Source organism: Opisthocomus hoazin, chromosome Z (genome assembly GCF_030867145.1).
Source record: "Opisthocomus hoazin isolate bOpiHoa1 chromosome Z, bOpiHoa1.hap1, whole genome shotgun sequence".
Taxonomy (NCBI): Eukaryota; Metazoa; Chordata; class Aves; order Opisthocomiformes; family Opisthocomidae; genus Opisthocomus; species Opisthocomus hoazin.
This window is the reverse complement of record NC_134454.1, coordinates 46,270,805-46,283,444: the sequence shown is the minus strand read 5'-3', so window position 1 is coordinate 46,283,444 and position 12,640 is coordinate 46,270,805. Positions and strand designations below refer to the sequence as shown.

At 37.4% G+C, this 12,640-nt stretch overlaps 1 protein-coding gene across 1 annotated transcript in view; it reads right to left on the bottom strand.

Annotated features, from left to right (window-relative positions):
• Positions 1–12,640, bottom strand: part of CNTNAP4 (contactin associated protein family member 4) — a 279,906-nt gene that overhangs the window by 54,946 nt on the left and 212,320 nt on the right. The window contains exons 11-12 of the mRNA XM_075411353.1: positions 8,697–8,803; positions 6,600–6,719 (exon numbers count right to left, since the gene is read on the bottom strand). Coding sequence (XP_075267468.1) covers positions 6,600–6,719; positions 8,697–8,803 — 227 coding nt within the window. The remainder of the gene's footprint in view (positions 1–6,599; positions 6,720–8,696; positions 8,804–12,640) is intronic.

Sequence of the window (12,640 nt, the reverse complement as noted above, 5' to 3'; positions counted from 1 at the left end):
TTACTTGGTCTTCATAAATTGCAATGAAAAAAAAGAAAGAAATAAACTAACTATTGTTATTTTTCCTAGGCTTAAATTGTTTATAAAGTAACACTAAATTCTATCCCGGATTCTAGCTACATTGCATATATCACTATAATTTGAAATAAGTTATTCTGTGTGGAAAAATGGCCTACAGCATTTTTTTATTACACAAAGAAGCAAAAGTAGCTTGTAAATACTGTATTTACTACAAAACTCAGATTACATGAAGGTGAATTATTCTAGCCATCTATAATCAAGTAGCTGTCATAATCTGAAGTACTGTTTGAAACCTGTGTTTAGCCAAGGACTGAGAATTACAGCTTCCAAAGTTCAATAGAAAGTTGTTTCCAAACACCTGACATAATATTGATTTATGGTAGTCATCATGATATGCTCACTTAACTCGGCACTGTAACATGATGAAGTACTAAGCTGGAACTGAGAACTGAATTTTCCTAAAAATATACATACTGCACTTGAGTTGACTTTTGACTGGGATACAGCTGGGTAAGGCAGCTACATACTTCATTGCATTGTGTAGACAGGTTGTATGATTCACATAAACTGAGGGCATGCAAAATATTGCCAAAATATTTGTTACAGAAGCAACTGACTCTATGTCTGCAAGTGGTTTATTTCCATGAATCACCAGTAAATATGTAGTACTCCAAACATTATTTCTAGAAAAATGTATTCCAAGGTAATGCTCTTGTAATAAATGAACATAAAAGACTTGCATATAAATATACATATAATTCAAATGGTTTAATAATAAACAATATATTGTAGGTTTATAAAAGGTATGTGCTAAGATGCGCAGTCTGTTGTGAAACAGACTTTCTCTGCCTTGGAGCAGTGTTGATTATATTAAGCAACAAAGCAGCTCAATAACTTTCCAGTTTTATTGATACTTCACAAATACTATTTCATTAAAAGTCTTCTTTTAACTTCCTACAGCAATTTCAGAAAGCACTTTGAACTGTAAAATCTTAATACAATGCAAAAACAAAAAGATCAAGAACTGAAACTTATGTTAAAATACTTATATGAAGGTGCTACTTTAAAAGCTACTAAAGGTCATAGGCTAAGTGCTATGTATTTATTTTGAGAATAGAAAAATAATTTTCTTGTACACTGAGACACAGAAAGGATGAAACGGGCTGGCACCATAGCACAGGAATGCATTGGTCACTCTATCCTATAATTTGCACACAAGAAATGTAACTTTAGTACAGAGATTACTCCCTCCAAGTTCTTTTAAATATAAATTGCCCTAAATATTTGTGGCTGGTAAAGGCTCATGTGATTCTTCTGGTTTGTAGTTTTGCCAATCCTCCTCAACTATGAATAGCGAAGCACTGAGCTTAATCTGTTTCAGCTTCTACTTGCAAAGCCTCTAACGGTCAGACTTCTATCACTAAAATCAACTTCAAGGCAGGGATGAGCAGTCTCCTAGTTAAAGCCGGGTCTGTCAAGTTAAGTCTAGATTCATGTTCACTGTACTCTTTTATCTTAATGGCCAATGTAATATGAGTAGATGTGAGACTGTGTTTTTTTTAACTTGTAGTATTGATGATATTTCTCACATTCTAATCATTATATTTCTAACTATTTAACAGAGTTGTATTTCGTGTCATTAGCTTCCTACAGGCCACACATGGGGTGGTCCAAGAGTGCTGGTTGCTGTTTAAATGTAACTTCCTTCACTCTCAGGAACGGTGCATCCCCCTGAGAAAGACATTGAGCAAAGGAGGCAGGAGACCTGCATGGTTGACCAAGCAGCTTCTAGGGGAGATAAGGTGGAAGAGAAAGGTCCATGGAATGTGGAAAGAGGGACAGGCCACTCCGGAAGAGTACAGGAATGTGGTCAGAGCACGCAGGGATGCAACGAGGAAGGCCAAGGCCCACCTGGAATTGAAGCTGACAAGGGATGTCAAAAACAAGAAGGGCTTCTTCAACTGCATCAGCAGCAAAAGGAAGGCTAGGGACAATGTGGGGCAGCTGCTGAATGAGGTGGGTGTCCTGGTGAGGGAGGATGCAGAGAAGGCAGATCTACTGAATGCTTTCTTTGCTTCGGTTTTCAGTGTCAAGGCAGGCCCTCAGGAATCCCAGCACCTGGAGGCAAGAGAGGAAGCCTACAGAGAGGATGACTTTCCCTTGGTCGAGGAGGACTGCGTAAGGGATTGTTTAAGCGATCTAAATGCCCACAAATCCATGGGCCCCGATGGAATGCACCCATGACTGCTGAGGGAGCTGGTGAATGTCATTGCTGAGCCACTCTATCATCTTTGAGAGGTCCTGGAGGAGACAAGAGGTGCCCGAGGACTGGAGAAAAGCCAGTGTCACTCCAGTCTTCAAAAAAAGCAAGAAGGAGGACCCAGGGATCTACAGGACGGTCAGCCTTACCTCCATTCTGGGAAAGGTGATGGAGCAGCTTATCCTGGAGATCATCATTACATAAGTGGAGGAAAAGAAGGTTATCAGGAGTAGTCAGCATGTATTCACCAAGGGAAAACCATGCCTGACCAATCTGATAGCTTTCTACGATGGCATGACTGGACGGGTAGATGAGGGGAGAGCTGTGGATGTTGTCTACCTAGACTTCAGCAAGGCTTTTGACACAGTCTCCCATAACATTCTCCTAGGGAAGGTCAGGAAATATGGGCTGGATGAGTGGTTGGTGAGGTGGACTGAGAACTGGCTGAATGGCAGAACTCAGAGGGTTGTCATCAGCGGCGTTGAGTCTAGTAGGAGGCCTATAACTAGTGGTGTCCCCCAGGGGTCAGTACTGGGCCCAGCCTTGTTTGACTTCTTCATCAACGACCTGGATGAAGAGTTAGAATGTACCATCAGCAAGTTTGCTGACAACACAAAACTGGGAGGAGTAGTAGGTACACCAGCAGGCTATGCTGCCATTCAGCGTGACCTGGACAGGCTGGAAAGTTGGGCAGAGAGGAACCTGATGAGGTTCAACACGGGCAAGTGCAGGGTCCTGCACCTGGGGAGGAACAACCCCATGCACTAGTACAAGGTCAGTGTGGACCTGCTGCAGAGCAGCTCTGCGGAGAGAGACCTGGGTGTGCTGGTGAACGATAGATTGACCATGAGTCAGCAGTGTGCCCTTGTTCCCAAGAGGCCAGTGGTATCCTGGGATGCATTAAGAAGAGTGCGGCCAGCAGGTCGAGGGAGGTTCTACTTCCGCTCTACACTGCCCTGGTGAGGCCCCATCTGGAGTACTGTGTCCAGTTCTGGGCTCCCTACTTAAAGAAAGATGAAGAGCTACTGGAGAGTGTCCAGCGTATGGCTACAAAAATTATGAGGGGACTGGAGCATCTCTCCTATGAGGAGAGGCTGAGGGAGCTGGGCTTGTTCAGCCTGAAGAAGAGAAGGCTGCAAGGGGACCTAATAAATGCTTATAAATATCTCATAGGTGGGTGTCAGGAGAATGTGGCCAAACTCTTTTCAGTGGTGCCCAGTGACAGGGGCAATGGGCACAAACTGAACCATAGGAAGTTCCGTTTGAACACGAGGAAGAACTTCTTCCTTTTGAGGGTGATGGAGCAATGGAACAGGCTGCCCAGGGAGGTGGTGGAGTCTCCTTCTCTGGAGATATTCAAGACCTGCCTGGACAAGGTCCTGTACAGCCTGCTCTAGGTGACCCTGCTTTGGCAGGGGGGTTGGACTAGATGACCCACGGAGGTCCCTTCCAACCCTTAACATTCTGTGATTCTGTGATTCTGTGACAAGGTATTTAAAGAGAGGAAAGAACTCCTGTTCCCTTAAAGGACAGGTATTAATTAGAAAATCTAAGTGAAATCTGAAGGTGAGATACCTATTCAAAAAATATTATATTAAAGGGGTCTATGCAACTTTTTTGTCATTGCTTGCCAGTTTTTGTCCAAAGTATAAAATTTTAATAAGTACACACTCATAGTGTCAAAATGCAGATGGCCGGAAATATAGCAACCTTAGATTTCTTTTTGTACGTACACACAGACACAAATCTATCTAAAGGCTACACTGAACATAAAAATTAAGACAAACAGGTCAGCTGTCAGATTCATTGTTACACTGCCATATGTAAAAAAAAAAACAAAAAGCAGGTCATTGCAAAGTTTTGTCATCTTAACTGGCCATGTGGGCTGCCAGAATAAAACCAGGGAAAGGCACCCAGCTGCCTGAAAATAGAACCCCATGAATGTCAAAGACAAGGCAGCACTGTAAGAAATGTGGGCATCTGCCTTCCCTGCCTCTGGTGGGAACAGGGAATACCAGTCTTGAGGAAAATGGGAACAAAACAAATATAGAAGGTTCATCCTGTCAGACTGCATCTTGAGATGAAGAACCGATCGATGAGATTTGCTTAACGCAGTGAGTAAGGAATGGCTGAAGAAAACAGTAACAGCTGTTCATGGACACAAAAGGATAAATCAGATACCACACTGAACCTTGGAGTGTTATACCCACTTAAAAAAATTTTCATCTTTCTGCCATGATTCTCTGGTCTCTTCTAGTCTCACATTCCTTTTCAAGGGCCTGTGCCAATCTGGAGTGTGCCTACTGTGAACTAGCGCACTTCACTGTAGAAGTCGAAGTCAGAGCTGACATGATGAGACTAGATAAATTGCACAGACTGATGTGATGAGAATTCTATTTTTTCCACACATAATAAGTATTCTCTAGATCGCTATGAAAATCAAACAATGCCACTGGCAGACAGAGTCCTGTTAGTTTCTCAAGAAATACATGTGACCACATACTATTTATGAATTAACTTCAAAAGCTTCTGATAAAGTTCTCAACACTTGGGAAACATCTAATTCAAATTCAACTATAACTTATTCATGTAGCCTTTTAAAGAGTTATAACTGTGTAGAAATATTTTTTGTCACACAAAACAATAATGTATTTCCATCATTTTGGCTGGAAAGCAAATCAAATAAACAGAGGCTAACTAAAAGAAAAGGAAACAGTCACTAATAAAACCCCAATATATTTCAGAAAGCTATTTAAATCTAAGCTTCATTGAAAGCACATACGCAAATAGGTACACATAAACAACATAGAATCATAGAATTATAGAATCATAGAATGGTAAAGGTTGGAAGGGACCTTAAAGATCATCTGGTTCCAACTCCCCTGCCATGAGCAGAGACATCTGCCACTAGACCAAGTTGCTCAGAGCTCCATCCAATTTGACCTTGAACACTGCCAGGGAGAGGGCAGCCACAGCTTCTCTGGACAACCTCTTCCAGTGTTTCACCACCCTCGTGGTGAAGAATTTCTTCCTAATACCTAATCTAAATCTGCCCTCTTTTAGTTTAAAGCCATTCCCCCTTCTCCTATCACTACCCACCCTTGTGAAAAGTCCCTCTCCATCCTTCCTGTAGGCCCCTTCAGGTACTGGAAGGCTGTTACAAGGTCACCCCAGAGCCTTCTCTTCTCCAGGCGGAACAGCCCCAACTCTCTCAGCCTGTCCTCATAGGAGAGATACTCCAGCCCTATGATCATCTTCATGGCCCTCCTCTGGACTCGCTCCAACACATCCATGTCCTTCCTATGTTGGGGGCTACAGAGCTGGACGCGGGACTCCAGGTGGGGTCTCATGAGAGCGGAGTAAAGGGGTAGAATCCTCTCCCTCGACCTGCTGGCCACGATTCTTTTGATGCAGCCCAGGATATGGTTGGTTCTCTGGGCTGCAAGCGTACACTGCCAGGTCATGTTGAGCTTCTCATCCACCAGTACCCCCAAGTCCTTCTCCTCAGGGCTGCTCTCAAGCCACTCTCCACCCAGCTTGCACTTTTGTTTGGGATTGCATCAACTGGTTTTTTAAAAATTAGACTGACAACAAGCTCTGATATCTAAAACTTATCATAGAATTATAGAATCATAGATTAGTCTAGGTCAGAAGGGACCTTTAAAGATCACCTAGTCCAACCCCCCTGCAGCAAGCAGATCATCTACCACTACATCAGATTGCTCAGAGCCCCATCCAACCTGACGATGAATGTTTCCAGGTTCAAAGAACTGGGTGCAGAAGAGGAGGCAGGGTGCCTGAAAGTGAAGCTGTGAGAGTCCCTCTGGTTGCATTTGCATTCCCCCAAAGTTCTACTGGCAGTTTGAAAAATGAAGCTTAATGTCTGTTTTCCTCATAAAAATGGCAGTTCTGAATTACAATTTTTCAGAAGGCTACTAGGAAAAATCAGTAATTTTCTCATAAAATATAACTTATATCTTATGTCCTTAAATGTCCTCAGGAGCCTTTAGCTTCAATGAAAACAAAGCTGCCCCCCAAAAATGAGCTAGTATGACATTGTCTCCATACGGAACACGTCTCATTTATGCAAAGCACAACAGGAACACAGTGTTGCTTCAAGCCTGAATCCTGTTATTATTCTAATTTCTCTGCCTAATTCTTTGCCCAGCATTCTGAGCTAAGGAGTCACCTTCATTTGGTTTTGCATGTATACATTAAACTTACGAGCTATAGAGGCTTTTTACTTGATAACTTATGTTTCATTATAATGAGCATGCACACAGAACCAGCTGTGAGTTAAGGAAGTTTGTCACCTCACCTGTCATATTACAGTATACAAGAAACGGTCTCAACGGGCCACTTCCATCTGAATCAATATTATAAAAGCCTGAAGTGTTCCCTCTGTGCTTATAGGCTTCACATGATTGCTCATAGATAGCTGTAAAAGAACACATTCCATCACAAATGTAATGGCATAATTCTACATTTTATTCAGGGAATTAAAAAAAAAAATGTGTGGAATCTGTTGGTGGGGAAAAGTTGTGTGTGTTCACTGCTAAAGAATATAGAAGAAATCATATAAACAAAAATATACTTTAACTTGAATTTGTAAAGCACATTTGATTTTCTTTATCAGGGAGATCACGAGCGGCATTTTCTTCTGTATTTAAAGCTGGAAAATTCAGGAGGAAACCATGAAATGTGGGTGAGTAAATAGTTATAAAAACTGCCAAGTAATGTGAATGCCGAGGACATTACTTAGACCCTGGTAATCAGATTTTGAGGAAACAAATACTAACTACCTCAACCAAATCAGATTTTTATTGTTGCTGTTATTACATACAATAGAAGGTAGGCAGTGTTTCTAGGTGTTCTGATTGTCTCCTGGGACTTTTTGACTTTCACACTTCTTATTTTCTTCCCCTTTTAAATAGAAGGGCAAATGACTTGTCAGAGACTGCAGTAAAAATACTCAATAAACAACAACAGAATCACAGCTCCTCGGTCCCATGTCATTTATACTTTATATCAGTCAAGGTCTGAAAAAAACTCTGTAATGACTTCCTTATGATCAAAAACCTGAGTAAAAGGACCCATGAATCCACCTGTGTACTTAAACAGACAGGAACCACTGGTGATAATGCCACAGCTAGACCACATTAACCTAACTTCTCCTTTAAACTTTATCCTGCTATCAAGAACTCGTACTGTTCTGGTCTTTCTTTTGAAAGTTATATAGTATGCTTTATCAAATACTACCAAAACTTGAAAACACTATGACAAAGAGAAAGAGCTGTCATACTCAGAACCCCTCCCTCGTTATGAGTGCTACACAAATGAAAACATAAATCTGCAATAATTATTAGGAGTCTAGAAGATTTTGATTTGTATAAATTCAGTTTATTTGAATTTTTTTAAAAAGCTATAAAGTAGTAATCCAAAAGAAGTGCTGTTTTTTTTAAAAAAGCTACTTTTTTGAAAGACTGTGATCTCTGTTTTTTTTTCCTGATGGTTACTGACATTATATGGCAACACTTATCAAAAAGAGAAACAATACATTCAGATTGCTTACTCCATGAAATATTTAGAATGCACAATTTATGTAATTTCCAAATGTAGTTTTATGGTTCCTTAGAGTAAATAGTCTTAGTTAAATTTAAACATAACAAAAGAGATTCAATTTTCATTAATTGATTTATGAGCAATGTAGTTTCTATACTAATATTTTGAGGTCAATAATTTCTTTCTAGGTTTATAACAAGAAGAATGTTTCTTTGAGAATTCAAGGGGCATTTTCTTCTTTGAAATTGCACAGAAGTGTGATAACATGTCCAAAATTTTTCCTAGATTCTTGATTTGAAGCATATAATGAAGGCCAGAGTAATGACTTTTTCTGCTTCCCAGGACACACTTAAAGCTGTACAAATGTAAAGCATCTTCTGAGAAATTAATTAAGTTACTTTCTTTTTTTTTTTTTAATTTATCCTAATCTACTCCCTGATTCAGCAAACTACATAAATTTCAGGGCTTAGCATGTGATTACCTTTGCATAAGAATGTAGTCCCATTGTCTCAGAAAAAATTCATATTGTTTTGATGAATAATGATGAATTAAATGCATTTCTAAATGATATGCTGATTCAGAAAGTGGAATTATATGGATGAAAGAGGACTTTACTGCCCATCTCATGTGCATTACTAAAAATGTGAAACAGAAACTGATAAATATTAGGACTTTCAATGAGTATTTGCTGCTACATATTTTGAATTCTCAAGGTCTTTCCTTAAGCCAACTTACGAATATTTACATAACTGAAAGATCTTCTAATATGAATGATCAATATAAATGTATATCTTTGTGGTGAAAAAAATTCAATCAGAAATAAAAGTATAGTCAGACTACTTCTTAGACTCACGATAGTGGCAAGTAGCTCCCATGTAACCAGTATTGGCACAGTTGCAGTAGAAGCTGTTCCAGGACTGTGAGCATTCACCACCATGTTCACAGTAATTAGGCAAACACCTAAAATGAAAAACAAAGAGCATTTTCACTCACCTTTTCATTCACTTACATGTCACTTGCACTTATCAAGGGATGTAAAATCACGGAAAAGAAGTATAATAATATCAAGGAAGTCTTCAGGCTCAGTGGGGAAGATATCAACATAATTACTAGAAAATTAAGAGAATTTCCCTTCATCTTCCTCACTATTCCCATTGGCTCTAATAAGTATATTGATTATGCAATAAGTCTGTGAAAACAGAATAAAATGAGAGTTGCGTAATTGTTACTTACTGTTATTTAGCTATCTACAATTCAATACAGATTGATAAAGTAATGAAAGTTTTACATGCTGATAATTCACTGACAAGTTTTGAAACTGATAGGATTTCTTCAATAAGTTGTGTCATAACAAAGCAGCATCAAAACAGAGTTCTTTCTTCTAAAAATAATAGATTTTTTAATAAAAAAAATCTCATAACCTGACCATAGTACCTAAGAGTTATTTCTTATTTTAAAATCACAGTTGCTTTCTATTTTAGAAAAAGTAAAACATTCAGTATGTTAGTTCCATCACATGAGGTAACGACAAGTAAAGGAAGTTTCGATCCTTCCTTATGGATAGGATATGTTATATGAGCAGAAACCTGAAGAAATTTGGTGGCTTTCTTCTGGATTTACAATGGTTGTCTTCAAAGAACATTTGCCCGTAACTGTTTAATAGTTAAGACTGCAGCACTATACCTAAGTATAAAATATTGCCTGAGATGAAAAAAAGAAAATGTCTCTTATCCATAAACACAACTGCAAATATACTGAAAGAGTGGTACACTAACCAACTATTTACTAGCTTTTCACCTTAGAAATTAGTTAATATTTTAACTGCAGTGGGTATATATATATATATGTGCTTAAGTGATACAGCTCAGAAAGTATAAAAAAGTTCTACTGTTGACACGAACCACAGAAAAAAGAAAACAGGTCCACTAATATTCACAGGATATTAAAATACCTTTTAATTCATTCAAGAAATCTTAGGAGGTTATTAAATTAAGGTTGTAGAAAGTCCAGCAGTTCATGCATCTGCCCTATGAATAATTCAGGGTCTTTTCACATTTACTGCTCCTGACTCTCAAAGAATTTTATCTTCCTTTCATGGTTATAAACAAGCAGAGGTTTTCAGAGAAGGGAAAAGAAAAAAAAAAGAAGTAACAGGTAAAGTGTAGGTAAAACAAGTGAAGTGGTATAGGTCACCTAGTTTCAATGAAATAAGTAACATTTTTGCCAATGAAAGAGATGATAATGTATCTATTATCTCATTCAAGGAGTGTATTTCTAACACAAGTTTTATAGATGATATACATCTCAGTATGCTCTAGTTTGGAACATAAAAATTAACTTTAAGCACCAGGCTTACAATTACTTTGATATTAAATATTTTGTTTGAAGGAGTTGTATAAATATGCATAGTAATACTTAGGATAAATGCTTAATTTTGCTTTCTACGGGTATGACTATTCATCGGTTATTATAAATAACATCTCCTCTAACATAACTGCCATTCAGGACTTCCAGTGCATTCACTGACAGCTGCTCTGCTTGCATGTATTTCAGTCATAGTTTTTTTCTTGTCTTATTTCTTTTTGATAAAGACATCATTGTCTCAAAATGGCAAGAAATTTACATGGTCATTACTTGTATTGACTCTCTGTCCATATTAATTTATCTCCCTAATAGTGTTCACAAGATGAAAAGCTTAGATGAAATTGATGATGCTTGAATCAACTTTAACAGAAGTGAAAACAATTCAAAGTATAATTTAAACCTTTTAACATTAAATTTTACATCTTTTCTCTGTTTCAGACTGCATAATAGAAAGTAGCCAGTGGCTACATCAAAGTGAAGATATAATTAGCTTATATGCTGCAACCCTACCCAAAGCAAGATTTAGAACATTGCTTTCTCTAAGAAAATGAATCATCTAACAAAAATATTTCCAATATTAGAAAAAGAATTTCGAATACTTCATCTTTAAAAAGTAATTTTTGGATTCATTGTGATGTCTGCTTAAACCATAAAAAAAACAGCTGCTTAGGCATTTACCACAAGTTACTTGATAATATGCTTTTAAGTGTATGACATCCGAAATTTATAAATTATTTAAAACCAAGGCAGCAGGATAATAAAAATCATAAGCTAGTATTCAAAGGAGAACACTGATCCAGAACATGAATATATCTTTCTTAAAGAAGGAAAAAGTAAGAACTTCATATGCCAATTCTCTACTAAATACATTTTTTGTGCACAATGTTCTTATCATGGTTCCATACTAAGGCTAAAAGATACTTTGAAAAGAATAATTAATTGCTGCACTTTGCATTATTTTTCTTTCTTCAGTCTTCAAATAAAAAATAAAAAATAAAAAGAGAGGAAAATATTTGAAAACTATCCTGTTGCCAGTGTCTTTTTTTTTTTTAACTTATAAACCTATTTATTCTATGTTTTTGTACAACACACTGCTACCAGGACTCCAAAGGTAATAACTTCTGGCATGCAATTTTATGTGTCTGTGTAGGGCTTCATGTGATTATAACAGATTCTTCTGTGTATGCTGTCCTCAGACACTAAATGCGCTAAATTTGTAAAAGTCACTTAGAATGACACTGTGTCCTTCAAAATAATTTTGCCAATGGTTTGTGTATAATTAGCAGTTATTAAACCAATACATATTGATAAAGGACCTGAGAGAAATGTTATTAAGCAGAAATAGATGAAATAATTATTCGCATGCTCAAGAGGTACATAAGCAATGGAACAATATAAAGATATTATACAACTTACAGGCTAAATGAAGGAGCATGGGAAGACAAACTGGAAACAGTCACAATAACTTAAGCATAGGAGGAGAAATTGTAAAGTTTATGGAATGGAGAAAACAGAAAATAGGAAAATGGTAGGGAATTACTTTGTTTAAGAATAAGAACATCTTAATAAATTATATCCCAACAAATAAATGAATGATTAACCAACCATATGTCAATGAGGAATGTAAATCTGATAACATAAAGAATACTCTACTTATCTTAAATGTATGTGTATATATACGATAAATAATGCATTCAGAATTATTTTTGATTTATTTACTGTTGCATATAAATTCAGATCACTATGCAAACAGTAATTTTTACTTCTGTTCATGTACTTCACATGTGAAAAATTACTACACTTAGCGGTTAGCTTTTTCTAAGACATATCTATCAATAATTCCAGAATTTGGGTCATCCTTCACTATTTGGAATCGAAGATGCAAACACTCCCATAAAGGCTCCAAGACAAAGAATTGGTTTGTTTTCCCTCAGCTGCAGGGGGAATATCTACCATCGGGAGCAGAGCGGCAAGAATGCTGATTACTTTAGCTTAGGGCAACCAAAGACATATAGAAATCATTGCAGGAAGAAAATATTTTCTGTCAAATGGTATGGTGCACAAGATGATACAAGCCACCTGTTAGAAATTGTTTAATAGCATGTAAATAATTTTAATGTTGACAAAGAATAATGTATCTTATCAACTGCGATTTATGCTGAGATGTAGAATTAGTTTGATAAAGAGAAACACGAAGTTTGTTCCAGATGATGTGCTTCAGATATCAAATGGAATGAGACTTTGTGAAGAAACTGGAAAGAAACAGTCCCTGGAGCAAGCTAGCACAAGACAAGGAAGGATTCTTAAAAACAGTCTCTTCTGAAATGAAAGATAATGAGTGCAATGAAATTGATGAAAATGGGTGGAATTAATTTCTATTTTGATAAGTTAGGAAGATATATGGCAAGCATGCTAAGATCTGAAAAATAAACC